Source organism: Pantherophis guttatus, chromosome 2 (assembly GCF_059756535.1).
Source record: "Pantherophis guttatus breed Tessera chromosome 2, ASM5975653v1, whole genome shotgun sequence".
Taxonomy (NCBI): domain Eukaryota; kingdom Metazoa; phylum Chordata; class Lepidosauria; order Squamata; family Colubridae; genus Pantherophis; species Pantherophis guttatus.
Window position 1 is genome coordinate 126,358,755 of NC_142064.1, and position 16,244 is coordinate 126,374,998.

Sequence of the window (16,244 nt, forward strand, 5' to 3'; positions counted from 1 at the left end):
TCACACTATGTCATAGGTAGGACTGCAACCACAGAAGAGAATGTCCAACATACAAGATAAGAGGGCCAATATGTTTGCAGGGCAATATGGAAAAAAAAGTAGTATCATGAAAACTCTGGTTACATGGGTCTGGGAGGAAGGTGGCAGACAGAAGTTGAAGACTGATGAGACTGAAAGGAAAACAAGTACTGAAGCAAATAAAGCAGAGCAATGGATATACAGTAAACAGCAGAGAGCAGCCCAGAGCGAGAGAGAGAAGGGACATTCCTACCTTTGTTGCAGAGCATGCTCTTTACAATCTTTAATATCAGTGATACGTTTCCCATATCTGTAAAGAGAAAGTACATTTTCAGGCCTTAAAAACAGGCACAGTTTTCTTTATTGTTTTTTACGTAATTTACGTAACTATAGATATATTCTGGGAAACGCTAGGGGGAACCTGTTTTAACTCTCTTTCTGCCCACCAAACTTTCTAAGCTTCGCTGCCTCTTTGCCCTCTTGAAAGCAGCCCTTCCTTCTGGAATCCAGACTACATTCCACCACAACTCATCCATTGCTTCATTCTCCCAAAGCCAGAGTTTATCAAAACTCAAAGTGTAATCCTTTATGAATGGGAATGGAAAAAGTGGATAGATTATGTGCAGAACAAATATCAAACCAGGAAGTATCAAATAGCTTTTAATTGAAAATGTTATATTAAGATAGAAATATTTTAACTTTGTGAAGATGAAAAATTATATGGGGGATGGAGGGGCTCAAGTTTTATATAAAGGGGTTTTTTTTTTATGTGATGTGAGCATATTCTGTGGAAGTCCGGGGGGGAGGGGAGGGTTGGGGGGGTTAGGGAGGATGAGGTTAGGGAGTTTGGGGCGGGTTGAGGGGGGGGGAAATGGGGTGAAAATGTAATTGTAAAACTTTTGCAATAAAAAAAAAATCAAAGTGTAATCCTTCATATTATACTTGAATTTGTATGTCCCCTTAAAAACTAATCATTTCACTGGGACTACAGTTGGTCAAGTAATAATTGTATCACTTACTTGTAACCATTAAAATTTAATCCCTATATTACACAAAAGTATGATATGTACTGCAATGTTTTAAAAAACCCTTCACTTCCAATAAAGAAACTAATTCAAAGGCATATTTTTCATGAGAAGGATAAGCTTACTTAATTTTACATCATTTTTGAAATCTAGTGATTTTTTTTTTTTTTTTTTTTGAGACAGCTGCTTGCATTATTCTTTCCATATTTATTTTGGATTGATATGTGGTTTTCATAGGAGCAAAATGGAAAAATTCTGACTCTCAAAAACAAGATGTTGCAAATTGAATCAGAATGATTATAGCTGGCTCAATTAATTCTATGTATTCCTTTTACACACTGATTAGTAATTCAGGGAGAGACATTATCAGGAATTATTTTCATAGAAATCCTTATCAAGAATAGTAATATCCAGTTATATTTTGATTTGTTGCACATGAAAATTTGTTCTGAATTTCAAATAAAGATGAATTAAATATAAATCATATTTACTATTCTCTATGTTACTTCTTTCAATAGTTTCAAAGCAAGAAACATGTCTAAATTTGAGTCTTTCAGTTTTACTCTTCTCCAGTTTAACTTTCACATTCATTATTTTTATTTGTCACCAAGTTCAAGGAAATTGTCACCTTGCAACGAGGTCTTAAGAATCTTTAGCCTGTCAAAAGTATACTAAATAAATACTGAAATCACAGTTGATAAACATGTAGATAACTATGTCTTTTCATAGTTAGAGTTCATTTCTCCATTTGAAAATGGGTATCAAACATCTTGACTCACCGTAAAACAGTGAAAAAATGTATTTGTCAGCCATCTCTTCATGCAATCTTTATAGGTCTAGTTTTTGTTCAATTCATGTAATAGTTTGTAAAACTTATTGAATTGTTGGACTCACCTCTTCCAAACAAGACCTTGCCTACATCTAATCCAACTATGAGATTCTGGCATATTAAAAAAAGTTTCTATGACATTGTGATATAGAATATGCTCCATCAGTACATCTCACAATGCAATTTGTCCACTTTAAGTGATTTGCATTCATACAGTTACCCACATCTTCAAAAAGGCCCTCGGCTTTACTCATCTTTATCACTTCTTTACATGAAAGTAAATTTTCATTTATTTTGGTTTCAAAAACATTTCTAACATAGCATCCTTTGCCCTATCTGTCACTTCATCAGTCTGATGAGCAAATGGTCTACTGCTTAGTTTTTCGTTCAGTTGATCATTTATATCTTCCATCCTCTCAGTAGTTTGATGGGAAATTGTGTCATTTAATGGAGAAACAGTTCTTACTGTTTGACACTAGATGCCCAATTTTGCTATAACCAAATTGCCAGAATTGTCAACTGTATTGACAATTGCCAAACAATTTTCTCCAATTGTGTGGGAACTTTTTCCCCTTGGTGAGTCTGTATACAATTTGATGAAAAACAATTTTACAAGGATGGTCATATATCAAAGTAGTATTTTTTTTTCTCCAGTTCATCTTTCCACCTTTGAATGGAAAAATCTCAAGTTTTTTTCACTAAGTCTGCTTGATCTGTTTCCAGGTATTATTCTGGTTTTGCTTGGCTCCATACTCTCAACTGACAGTTTTTTTTCTGACAAGTTGCATACTGATAACATTCTTCTCCGATAACAAAACTCTTTGTCAACCCAATTTACTTCACATTTTTTGATTTAAACTTACTTTTATCACCACCACTTCATCTTTTCTTTTACCATGCCACAAAAGGCCTTTCTCTTTTTAAAGGTTAGAAATCCAAACTACCGTATTTTTCGGAGTATAAGACACACCTTTTTCCCCCCAAAAAGAGGGTGAAAATCTGGGTGCGTCTTATACTCCGAATGTAGCCCCGCCCAGCCTCGCAAACAGAGAGTTCAGAGGCTGAAAGAAGCCTCTGAAGGAAGCTTCAGAAAAAAGGCCTCTTGAAGGCTTTTATCTAAAATAATATGGCAAGCAACAAAAGAAGAATCAGTAAAGGTTCTAACCAAACTATGTTAACAAATCTGGAGAATGACACAAAAGCCTACAGATTGGAGCAGTTTAATCTACATACCAATACGAAAGAAAGGAGATGGAACAGAATACAGATAGTCCTTCAGAATAAAATCCTCTGAAAGAAGCTTCAGAAAAAAAAGACTTTTTTCCTGAAGCTCTGTTTCGGAGGCTTTCAGAGGCAGGGAAAAAAAAAGCAAGGCACAGAGCTCACAACCAACGAACCTATTATTAAAATTCACCTCTGGAAACAGCTGATTAGGGGTATTCCGGGAAGCCAATCCACCCACCAATCAGCTTTATTCTTATTTTCCTTCCCAAAAACTAAGGTGCATTTTATACTCCAAAAAATACAGTAATGAACAGAAACACTGAAATTTGCTAACACAGAACTTTACTTCTACAGAAATTGTCAACATGCTGGATGCCACATCAGGAGTCATCAGCTAGCAAGAAACCATATCTCAGTCACAGTGCTGCTGTGATTGGTGGATGATTTTGACAGACAGCTAAACCTATGGGATTATCCCTCCCTCAAATTCAGCTGTGGGCTTTGCTGCTTGCTTAGCTTGGGCAAACCCAGAAAAACCAGGAACAAATTCTGACCTTGTTCCTGGTTTGTGAATATAAGCCTCCACGTCAATGACTCCTTCGGATTTGCTCATGGACTTTAAAGAGGCATGAGTCACAATTTAAGAATCCCTACTCTAAATAAAGCCACTGTTCAGTGAAGCAGAAGTCTAGCAAGAAGAGTTTTACTTATAGAAGATGTTTAGTTTAATCCATGGAATCAGGATTTTGAAAGGAAGACATAGGAAGCCGCAAACTGAATCCTTGGAGAGGTATTACTAATCATTTAGTAATCAGTTAGGCTGGCCTAACTCTTTTAAATTGTTTTAATTTTTAAACTGCTTAATTATGGGTTTTAATACAGGGGTGCTTTTAATTGTGGGCCAAATTAATTTAATCGGATTTTAATATTGTTTTTAAATTTTGTGTTTCTTGTGTTTTATCTGTTGGCTGTTCACCGCCCCGAGTCTTTCGGGAGAAGGGCGGTATATAAATATAAACAATAAATAAATAAACAATAAATTTATTAATACTGGTCAAGTCATGAGATTAGAAAGTTCAAAAATGAGTGGGATCCTTGAGTACAACTCCCTGTTAGGAATCTAATTCAAACTCTGTTGAATGCTAAAAGAAACTTTCTAAAAACCTACATTTCCAGATAAATGTATCTTAATATTCCATGTCCTCTGCACTGCCTGACACAACTTTAAGTAGCTGAAAAGTGCAGTCACAGATATCTCCTCTCTACCCCAGCAGGGTTTTTTTCCTGAAGGATCTTCTCTCAACCTCTCCTTGGAAGAGCTCATTTCCAGTCACCTGAGCAACCTCACTGCCTTCTTTGGACGTTCAGTTTATCTGAATCCTTCTTTAAATGTAGTAGCTGGAACAGGGTGCCATATTTAAAATGGTAATCTGAACAATTGAGAATGGAGTGAAAAAGAGATGCAGGTATATCAAGTGGGCACCTTCATTGTACTTGTCAGGAGCTCCTTTAAGGTCCAAAACACCTTTGTCCACTTGGATCTGATTATGGCACATTTCTAGAATGGAACTTCCAGTAATTTGGAAACTATATACTTCTACATGCAATTTGATAATAATTCTACAATTAAGATTAGCCTATCCTATCTGGCATCCTTCAACTTGGGCCATGCTGATTAGAAATTCAATGATCTGCATTTCCAACAATTCTGGAACACATCAGATTAGACTACGACTAGCCTAGGAGGACCAATCATTACTGGTATAAAAGAGTTGAAGAAGAGGATATCTCAAGGTTATTTTTTTAAAATTCCTAAAATGACCAACTTCTCTGACATCCTTGGCATCTGCTTTCTCTTGCAATGCCCCTTCCCCAGTGGTGGAAGTGGGTATTAGCCTAGTTTAACCAGTGCAGGATCATTATTTGATTGCTTATTTGTTCCCTATGACTATCATTAAGTGTTGTACCTTATGATTCTTGATGAATGTATCTTTTATGTATACCGAGAGCATATGCACCAAGACAAATTCCTTGTGTGTCCAATCACACTTGGCCAATAAAGAATTCTATTCTATTCTATTCTATTCTATTCTATTCTATTCTATTCTATTCTATTCTATTCTATTCTATTCTATTCTATTCCCGCATGAGCCCTTACACACTTCAGCACATTACTTACCCTTTAATGCCACTGAAGGCCTCTTCTGTCACCTTGTGAATAGAAAGCACTTCATCTCGTATCAGCGTGATGTAGAGTGAGCCACGAAGAGCCATCCGCCAAAGATCCAGGCAGCTCTGGGTAGAGGCCAGGCAACTGTGGCAGAGCAAGAACCCCACTGCAAGAGGTGGGGGGGAAACGTTACTGAGGTGTGAAAACACAAACCTTTGGTGTTTTGAAGAGTTGCCAGCGGGGGTCCAAAAATTGGTGGGAGCAGAATGAATAGGGCATGTTAAGCCACAGAATCACAAAGAGCAGCAAATCCTTACATCTTCTTTGAAGTGAGGCTGAGGCAGGTGGAAATGCATGGAACATAGTTTTGCCAAATGTGATGCTAGACAAGCAAATCTACCCTAGCTAAGATAATGGAGGAATATTTTCCTATTTTTGTAGGAAGTGAGGGAAGAGGGATCCTGCATGTAAAAATTGGCTAAAAAGTGCAGAAACTGTTCTTGTCAGGAGGAAAATTTTACCTCTTCCTAATAACGTTCAGTTTTGGAAGTGTTTTGCTCTTAAAAGTCTGTGATGAGGAATGGACTTTCAGATCCCTGAGCTGAGTTTGGAGAAAAGAAGGATTTCGATCCTATTCCTTGTTTATAGAAACAGAAAAAGCAGGGAATAATAATAATAATAATAATAATAATAATAATAATAATAATAATAATGCTGCACTTGGACAAAATAAGAACGGAAACTTTTCAACTCATCTGTTACAAAAAGTTGCAATACTTGGGACATGGTATCATTACAATGGTATCATTAAATATCTTAGTTCCTTGAGGAGGATCCAATAATCAAAAGTACTAAATCCTAAAAGTAAAGTAAAAATACTAAAAGTACTATCACCAGACCTGTCATAAGACTCTCACTAATGACTCACAGCTGGCCCATCACAAGAATCTCACTTGACACACCCTTATAAACAGAAGAACACTGACATCCCCTAAACTCCGCTGAAGATGTTACCTAGCCTGGTAACAAAACATTCGGAAACCAACCCACAACCAACCCACTTGTAGAATGAATGAACCTTCACCCTCATACGTATAAACAGTAATAATAGCAACAGTAGTAATAATTTGTCCACGTACAATTAGAAGGGAGAAGTTAGTCTTGACTCCTGCCTTGTTTGTGCTCTTTTTTCTGTCCCATCCTGTTTCTCCCCCTCCATTCTATTTCCTCTCTCTGTTACTTCTCTGTCCGTTAATTCCCTTTTGTCCCTCTTGCTGTATCTGTGCAGATTTTCACATGGGCTTGTTCCTCTATATGTCTGCATCCTGTTCTTACCCAATGACTACAACGGAAGGAAAAAGCCAGAGGAAAGTTGAGAGCAGAGTGTTTTCAATGTGTTGTTACTGGCTGCACTCCCAGTGTAGAAGCAGTTTGTGATTGGTATGCCCTACCAAATGGCTGCCTTGCTATTGCTTTCTAACAATGATGAATGTGCCTTAAAAGTTCCTATCGCTCCTCTACATTTAGGATCCAAGCAGGAACTTAAAATTAAAGTGATGGTAACTTACTCACAATCCATCGCTCGAGAACCTCCCATGAAAGGTATTCACAGGCCATCTGTTGAAGAAAAGGGATGAACAAACAAATAAGATTCCTCTCCACAGCCACATACACAATGATTTGTAGAGTTTATCTTGCAGGTGAGTGTCCTTTTGTATCCATGTGGTTTTCAGAAACATAATAGAAATAGCACTTAGACTTATATACCGCTTCATAGTGCTTTTACAGCCCTCTCCAAGTGGTTTACAGAGTCAGCCTCTTGCCCCCAACAATCTGGGTCCTCCTTTTACCAACCTCGGAAGGATGGAAGGCTGAGTCAACCTTGAGCCTGGTGAGAATCTAATTGCCAAACTGAAGGCAGGCGGCAGGCAGCAGAAGTAGCCTGCAATACTACTGCATTCTAACCACTGCGCCACCACGGCTCATAACTGTGTTATGTACAAGTGAGAACTGTTGTTGGGACATCCATTATCACATTCAGTCCATTCTACTTCAGGAGTCTTCAAACAGTTGGAATTTCAAGAAAAAATTCTGGCTTGATCACTGTGAAAATTTTCTCCTTTTTATGTCTAGAAGTGCATATTTGTCTGGCTTTGCTCTCTCTTTCCCTTTAACTTGCTTTAACTGGTACTTCTTCCCCTCTCTTTGACTGCTGCCATACGCACTTTTCTCAGTGTTTGCACTTTCCTTTTTTCCCCCAGTCTGAATGACTTCCCCTCCTTTCCAGTTACCCTAGTTTACTTAATTTTTCTTACAAAACAGTCTCTTTGCCAGATATCTGAGTTCTTTTAAAATTTCAGTATGTATTTTTTTAAAATTCAAATTAGAAGGAGTAAGGCAATGAGTGGGATTAAACAAAAATGTCCACTGGCAATCATATTGTCAACTTCAGCCCAGCTAGTAAAACGGTTCAGAAAATTAGAACCAGATTTTTTTCACCCTGTTGAGTTAAAAGGAATATCACCCATTATTTTTGCATGAAATAATGCCACCTTAAAACTGGCCATCTCCACCATCTATTCCAGTTCTGTGTGTACTGTGCTTGTTCTGAATCACTGCTGAATCACGTTGGCCTGGCCTATGAGTCTATGGTTCATTAGAGGCCAGGCGATTGGCTTTCTGCTCTGGTTTTGCACTTGTCCCTTTTCGATGTATTCTCAGACAGTGATGAAAACATCCTCCAATCAGAGAACTGTTTTAGGAACAGGGAGGGTCTGACTCTGTCAGAGCCTTTCTATTAACTTGTTTTCACACACTGCATTGAAGCATCTCCCACATACAAAATAAAGGAAAACAACGGGAAAATGCCAGGGCAGAAACAGTCTCAAACGGAGAGATGCCATAATTGGGCATGATTGTCCTGTAGAGTAAAATAACCGAACATCAATAGCTGCGTTTATTTTTCTTTCTCATAGGGAAGAGGTTATTAAAATCTGACAAATACAGGAGAACCGTAAAATAAGCAATGAAAAGAAAACAGCCTGACACTTCTTGTTTTCTAGATCCTGAGGAAAAGAAAGCTTCTACATCTATAGAGAAAGATCCCCAGTGAGGCCATTTCAGAATGTTTTTTAACAAGGAAGAAACTGGCTAGCACAGGACTCGGTTTTACAGCTAAGAAGCTGCAAATACGTTCCTTCTTCTTCACCAAACAACATGGTGGAGATTAGATCATTTCAGAACACTGCTAAAAAGGAATCCTGTAAAATTTCTCCTTTTCCTTAAAAATAACATAATGGAGCAGAAGTGGTATTCAGCAGGTTCTGGCAAGTTCTGGAGAACCAGTAGCGGAAATTTTGAGTAGTTCGGAGAACCGGTAAATACCACCTCTGACTGGCCCTGCCCCCATCTATTCTCTGCCCCATGAGTTCCAGCTGAACGGGAGGAAATGGGAATTTTGCAGTAACCTTCCCTTGGAGTGGGGAGGGAATGGAAGGACATTACAGTATCCTTCCCCTGCCACGCCCACCAAGCCACACCCACCAAGCCACGCCCACAGAACCTATAGTAAAAAACTTTGAATCCCACCACTGTAATGGAGGTTTGTTTTCTCTTTCCATTGCTGGAAACCTGGATAGGGTTTGGTTGGAAACATTTCTAGGAAAATGAGGTTATGGGTAGCACAGTGGTGACGCAGTGGTTAGAATGCAGTACTGCAGGCTACTTCTGACTGGTGGCTTCCTGCAGTTCAGCAGTTTGAGTCTCACCAACTCAAGGTTGACTCAACCTTCCATCCTTCCGAGGTCAGTAAAATGAGGACCCAGATTATTGGGGGGAATACCGCTTGAGAGGGCTGTAAAGCACTGTGAAGCAGTATATAAGCCTAAATGCTATTGCTATGAAAGATAGAAAGTAAAGTGCTAATAAATAGGGCACACTGGGGAGCAAACAGTGGTAGAGTAGGCTAGCTCAGAGTTCCCCAACCTTTTTGGCTTTGCGCCATCCAGAGGTGGTATTTGCCGGTTCTCAAATTACTCAAAATTTCTGCTGCCAGTTCTCCAGAACCTGTCAGAACCTACTGAATTTCACCCCTACTATGAACCCATTATAGATTTTGGTTGAAGGCTGAAGCTGTGAAGGGATAGTACTGGTTTAAAAGGAGGGGGGCTACTTTTACATCGGTACACTTAGTGATAACTTAAGCCTATATGTCTCATATGGTGTGGGCTGTGAATAAGATGAGGATAAGCTGCGCAACCAAGGGCAAGACAGGGTTGATGGAGCTTAATAGTGCTTTCAAGTGGGAATGGAGCCTAAGACAGACATCCGGACTAAATCTATTCTTTTTGCTCAGCCTCATAAATCAGCATTCTAAGCTAGGAAAAAATACCTCAGAAGGGGAGAACATGAACAGACATTGCACAATTGTTACATTTACTAATAATTCTCTGTGCATGGGAGAAGAAAAATAATGGACTGAAGATGGCTCTTCAAAAAGAATATAATAAACAAAAAGAAACATATAAAGAAGCGACACCCAACCCTCGTTACAACAAGTATAAACAATTGTAGTAATTTTGCACAGGGCTGCCATGAAGAACAACACAAGGAAGCTTCAACTAGTCCAGAATGCAGCAGGGCACTGCCAGTTTGCTTCAAGTGTCATTTAAATTACTGGCTGGGCCCTATAAAGCCCTACAAAGCATAGGGCAAATCTGAGGGGCCACTGATCTTCTGTGGCGTCTATGCAGCTGATCTAAGAGCTAGCATGCTCCAGGTTTGTTTGATTAATCAGGGCCATCTATGAGGACTTCAGAAGCATGCCTCCCCTGTCGCAGCACCTGCTCCCTAGAATGTGGTTCCCCCAAGATCTGAATGGCTCCTATCCTCATGGAGTTTTCAGATGCCTTAAAGACTTCTTGTTTTGTCAGGCCTTGAGCTAGTGTGACTTGATCTGTTCGCATAACTCTTTGTATTGTTGACCTTGTTCATCATTTTCTTATTTATTTACACTATATTTTATCCTGCTTTGTTACATTGTGAGCTGTCCAGAATTCTTCTGAAGTTCGTGGTGCCTAGACTGACTGACTGACCTACTAATTGACTGACCGACCGACCGACTGACTGACTGACCTACTGACTGACTGACTGACCTACCTACTGACTGACTGACCGACCAACCAACCGACCGACCGACCGACCGACCGGCTGATGTTTTTGTAATGTACATTTCGAGAGAGAATGGCCGTTTTATGTTCATGGGGATACATTACTCTAATCAACAAATATTTTATTTTACAGACAATTTCAAAACAGCACACTAGGAGAGTCAGATGCTTGCCATCTCTAAGGCTTCTCTAGCATCAGCCATTCAAAGCGGGTGACTGCTGAACATACTTTCCCACACTCATACTCACAGTGTCTGAACTGGCAGGGGACAGCATGTTGGCAGGATTGCTGATCAAACTGAAGAGCTGGTCACCTCGCCACTGGTCAGCAGAATGGTTTCGACGGGCAAACAGGAAGTGCAGTGAAAGAAGTGCATGGCTCACAGTCTGGGAAGAAAAAAATGGATTAGCACGTTTAAGAAGGAATAGCATGAAGAGAGAGTGAGAACAAAAGGGCAAGACTATGTGCCATCTTGGCAAATTTGTGTTCCTAAATCACACAAGTAGAGATAATGCAGACGCACAAGGCACCTGACTGGGAGGTAAGCAAAAGAAAAGAGTAAAGACCATTCACATACTCATTTTTCTCAAACTCCTCCACAAATGGAGGTAAAGACATTCACTGAGGAGAATAGCAAATGGGAAAAGAAGTTGCAATAATTCTGTAATTACCACAACTGACATAAACACAAAAACACAATCCCAGATAATAACCTCTGCTCAGAAATAGCTAAAACCTATCACCCCATCAGTGATCCCAAAACATAAAGGCTGGGTTTACAATTTAAGCTTAACCAGGGTTTGTTGAATATTTACCTCAAAGGACTAGATTTGTACAACCCCGCAGCACCTCACCTTGGTATGAGGTCCAAACTCCTCCAGCAGCTTGCGCAAGGGATTCTCATACTCGATGATCATCTGACCCAATCGACGGAAGCTAGCTTCACTGAAGTCAGACAAGCAATGCATTGTTTTATTACACAAAACATTGACCTAGCTCCAATTGTAGACTCTGGGCAGTCAATCTGTTAAAACTGCCTACCAGATACAGACTCAGTACCACCTACCCCTTCAAACAATGCCCACCTTACTCCTACATAATATAGAATAACTTCATGGAAGCTGCCTGGACATTTCATACAATATCAGTATCACAATATCTCTCAGCCCAACTTATCTTGCCAGGTCACTGTTGTGTGGAAAACTTGAAGAGGAAAGATTGTACATATCACCTTGAGCTCCCAGAAGAGAATAGGATACAGAGCTAACCATTAAAATCACACTATCTACATGTAAAAATGCAAAGGTAAAAATTTCCCCTGTCCAGTCATGTCCGACTCCAGGGGGTGGAGCTCATCTTGGTTTCTTAGTCTAGAGAGCCAGCATTGTCCAAAGACATTCTCATGGTCAAGTGGCCAGCAAGACTATATGTCAAGGTGCATGGAACAATGTTACCTTCCAAAGTGGTACCTTTTTATCTACTTGCATTTGAATGTTTTAAAACTGTTGGATAGCCGGGAGCTGGAGCAAGTAACAGGAGCTCATCCCATCGCGCAGCACTCAGGTCTCAAACCCGGGCTGTCAGCTTTCTAGGTGACAAGCTCAGTGTCTTTAACCGCTGAGCTGAGCCACCACACCCTCATCCACGTGTACTTTAGCACAATAGATAAATCCAGCCTATTATATTTCTCTTGACATTGGTTTCTACATAATCTTGTCTCCAAAGAATGAGACTACAGATTTGCTGATCAAGAGTTAGTCATACTGTTTTGACCATATCAAGCTTCATGCTGGAATTGTTCGGGAGTGGAATGGGTTAGCCACAGCCAAATTACACTCTAGTGCTGGAGAAATGGGGGTCACCTGTAGCTTCTAAATAGCAGATGAAGCAAAGAAAAGCATGACTGGCAGCTGGGGCGGGGGGGGCACAAATCCTTCTGCTGATAGTTCTCATTTTATTTATTTATTTATTTATTTATTTATTTATTTATTTATTTATTTATTTATTTATTTATTTATTTATTATATTTCTATACCGCCTTTCTCCCGTAGGACTCAAGGCGGTGTACAGTCAAGAAAAATATAGACACACAAACATCATAAAATTGCTAATTAAAATTGTTACTTAGTTTGGTCAATTAAATAAAACCCAGAATTAGATAACATTTAAAAAATCATTTGCATGTTTGTATGTTTAGCCCTGCCTGTTGGAACATCAGGGTCTTGAGGGCACGGCGGAAAGCACGGAGATCAGGGATATTCCGTATCTCCGGGGGCAGTTCATTCCAAAGGGTTGGAGCCCCCACAGAGAAGGCCCTCCCCCTGGGAGTCACCAGTCGACATAATTTGACTGACGGTACCCTGAGTAGTCCCTCCCTGTGAGAACGAACTGGTCGGTGGGAGGCTATTGGTGGCAAAAGACGGTCTCGTAGGTACCCAGGTCCTAAGCCATTGATTATTGATTATCTATTGATTGATTTTATTCATTAGTGCTTGACTGGTGTATATCTATCCCACAATAGGAAGCTGAATGAATGCTCCTGGCAGAATAAGACAACATGGAAAGCAAATATTCCACCAAAATTGGCAAAAATACAATGAACTCGCTCCTGGTAATACAGCCTGAGTAGATAGACTCCAACCTGGTTCCATGGATCATTTCATGGGTGCAGTGATGCAGACCAATCAGAACTTTACGATCATCAATACGGGAAAGAAGTACAATGACAGAAACATAGGTGACAATCAGGTCCAGGTAGTTCTTGGTGAAATCATAATTCACATTCTGCAGAAAAAAGATTACATATAACTGAATTGGAGGGAAGAAAAAGGAAAGACTGAGCTAGCACTTCCTCACTCCTTTCACATTTCTCATTCCTGCCAGCCATCAATCAGAATAGAGCTGGAAGGGAGTTTGGAGATCTTTTAGTCCAACTCTCTGCTCAAGCAGGGGACCATGCACCATTTCAGATAGATGGCTGTCCAGTCTTTTCTTAAAAACCTCAAGTGATGAAGCACCCACAACTTCTGGTGGCAAGCTGTTCCACTGGTTAATTGTCCTCACTCTTAGGAAATTTCTCCTTAATTCCAGGTTGCTTCTCTCCTTGATTAGTTTCCATCCATTGTTTCTTGCCTTGCCTTCTGGTACTTTGGAAAATAGGTTTTCCCCACCCCCTTCTTTGTGGCAGCCCCTCAAATACTGGAATACTGCTATCACGTCACCCCTAGTCCTTCTTTTCTCTAGAGTTGCCATACCCAATTCCTGCAACCATTCTTCATGTGTTTTGGTCTCCAGGCCCTTAATCATCTTAATTGCTCTTCTTTGCACGTTTTCCAAAATCTCAACATCAGCAAAAGACAGACTCCTCCTCCTCCTCCTCCTCCAATTTGTGCTTAGGTAATCTGAACTCACATACTTCATTAAGCCATAATTCATATTAGCCATGATTTGCTGAACAAACTACAGTAATCTGTTTCACTTATAATATTAAGCTAGGAATCAGCATTTACAGGGACAATGGTTGGGTGCACCTTTTGCATTAAGTCAAAGCACAACAAACCTCATTAGGGCATAATACAGCATGTAAATCGTACTAGTTTCTCAGTTGAAGCACTCCCCCAAATCATCTGCAGTGAATGAATTCTGTTCGCCAGTTGAGCAAAAACCATACTTTGTCATCCTCTACAAATTGGCAAACCTTCAATCTAAGCTCAAAAATGTTACAAAGCACCCATGCGCATACACATGTACCATTGAGATACAGAGTAAATACTAGGCGTTGTGTGGTTAAGACAGGCACCAGGGAAACTCAGGTTTTAATACACTGGACGACTTTGGGTCAGTCATTTGCAGTCTAATCTATCACATGGGAGAGGGTGCCGTGGAGAAAAATAGGAAAGAACACCTGGAACATAACCTTGAGTTCTTTTACAAAATTTGTACATGTATACATGTACAAAATACATGTATAATTTTAAGAAACAGATTAGTATTACTGTGTCAGGGTTCCAAGTAATAGACCCATACAAAGCAAAACTCCGAGGCAGATTAATTCCTCAAAGAATAGCTTTGTTGGATATATCATATTGACATGAATCTGGTGAAAACTGACTCTGAAGATTCCCACGGTTTTCACCTAATTAAAAGTAAAAGTTTTTCCCTCAACCCCAAACAATCAGTCACATGGTCCAATTAATGCGCCATCTGGTGGTCTGGTGACATCATTCCTCCTTCCTCCGGCCAGGTGTGAGAACATCCTTGGTTCCCAAGAGAAAGTAATTTATTTTGACTACTCCAGCTAACAGAACCTTGGTGGCGCAGCAGACTAAAGTGCTGTTAAGTAGCACCAGCTGCCTGCAATTACTGCAAGTTCAAATCTCACCAGGCTCAAGGTTGACTCAGCCTTCCATCCTTTCGAGGTAGGTAAAATGAGGACCCGGATTGTGGGGGCAATAAGCTGACTTTGTATAAAAAAGAACACCGCTTAGGGAGGGCCAAAAGCCCTACTAAGCAGGTATATACAAAAGTATGAAGGCTATTGCTTAACGCATTGTAAGCCGCCCTGAGTCTCCGGAGAAAGGTGGCATATAAATCGAACAAATAAATGAATAAATAAATAAATAAATAAATAAATATCTCTAATCCCCCCACCCTACCCTTCAGCTCCAGTGTGGCAGCACTGAAGCTCCAAAGTGGCTTCAGCCAGGCCAGCTTCAGGGTTGACAACTGGGAGGTCTCTGCATATAGTTCCAATGATGGGAATGGTCAACAATATAAGCCTTCTTAGTGATATACCCAATAATAGGTACAGGTAGTCCTCAACTTACAACATTTAGTCATTTAGTGACTATTCAAAGTTACAACGCCAATGGGAAAAAAGTGACTTATGACCATTTTTCACACTTACGACCATTGCACCCTCCCCATGGTTAGGTGATCAAAATTTGGACACTTGGCAACTGGTTCATATTTATGATGGTCACATTATCCTGGGGGTCATGTGATCATCTGACTTCTTGACAAGCAAAGTGAGTGGAGAAGCCAGATTCTCTTAGCAACTGTGTAACTAACTTAACAACTGTAGTGATTCACTTAACAAGAGTGGCAAGAAAGGTCGTAAAATGAGGCAAAACTCACTTAACAAATGTCTCACTTGGCAACAGAAATTTTGGGCTCAGCTGTAGTCCTAAATCAAGGACTACCTCTATTCAGCAAGGCCCCAAATCTGACTTCATTTAGAAACCAATTGAAGCCATGCTTATTTCCCTGGGTGTTTATGTTAATAATAACTACAGTACTCCAGGACCAAACTGCCTATAAGATTGCCTGACATGGATGGTTCTTTTTTATTCTTTGTTAATCATTTTTAATTTTTATATTTATGGGGCTTTTTTTAAAGCATTATTGCTTTATTGTAATGTTTTTAATACTTTTTTTCCTCCCTCGTGTCTTAAATCTCCTTCAGAGGTCCACGGAAAGGAAGAGCAATATAGAAATAAAATACATCCTTATATTTAAGCATGTGTTCCTTTTCTGTTTTGGAAATAAAGGGCTGACTATTTGGAATTTGGGGCCTGTAGCAGAACACCAAATGATATCCATCTATTTCACAGTTTCAGATACCCATCAAGTCCCTCCTTGCTTCCCCTGTTTTTAAAAGCACTTTACATTTCTTTTCTAAGACAGGAAAGCAGAGTCCCAGTTTCTAATTATCTATACTGCTGCCTTTTTTTCTGTTGAGCACAGCACACTTCCCAGGAGAAAAGCAGAAGTTGTCAAGTTATTCTGAGAGAGACCACCGTGCTATTTA

General features: G+C 39.8%; 1 protein-coding gene across 1 annotated transcript in view; it reads right to left on the reverse strand.

The window, feature by feature from the left end:
• Positions 1-16,244, reverse strand: part of NCKAP1L (NCK associated protein 1 like) — a 97,991-nt gene that overhangs the window by 70,705 nt on the left and 11,042 nt on the right. Inside the window, exons 5-10 of the mRNA XM_034419289.3 lie at positions 13,077-13,219; positions 11,290-11,380; positions 10,684-10,821; positions 6,835-6,883; positions 5,276-5,432; positions 272-328 (exon numbers count right to left, since the gene is read on the reverse strand). Coding sequence (XP_034275180.2) covers positions 272-328; positions 5,276-5,432; positions 6,835-6,883; positions 10,684-10,821; positions 11,290-11,380; positions 13,077-13,219 — 635 coding nt within the window. The remainder of the gene's footprint in view (positions 1-271; positions 329-5,275; positions 5,433-6,834; positions 6,884-10,683; positions 10,822-11,289; positions 11,381-13,076; positions 13,220-16,244) is intronic.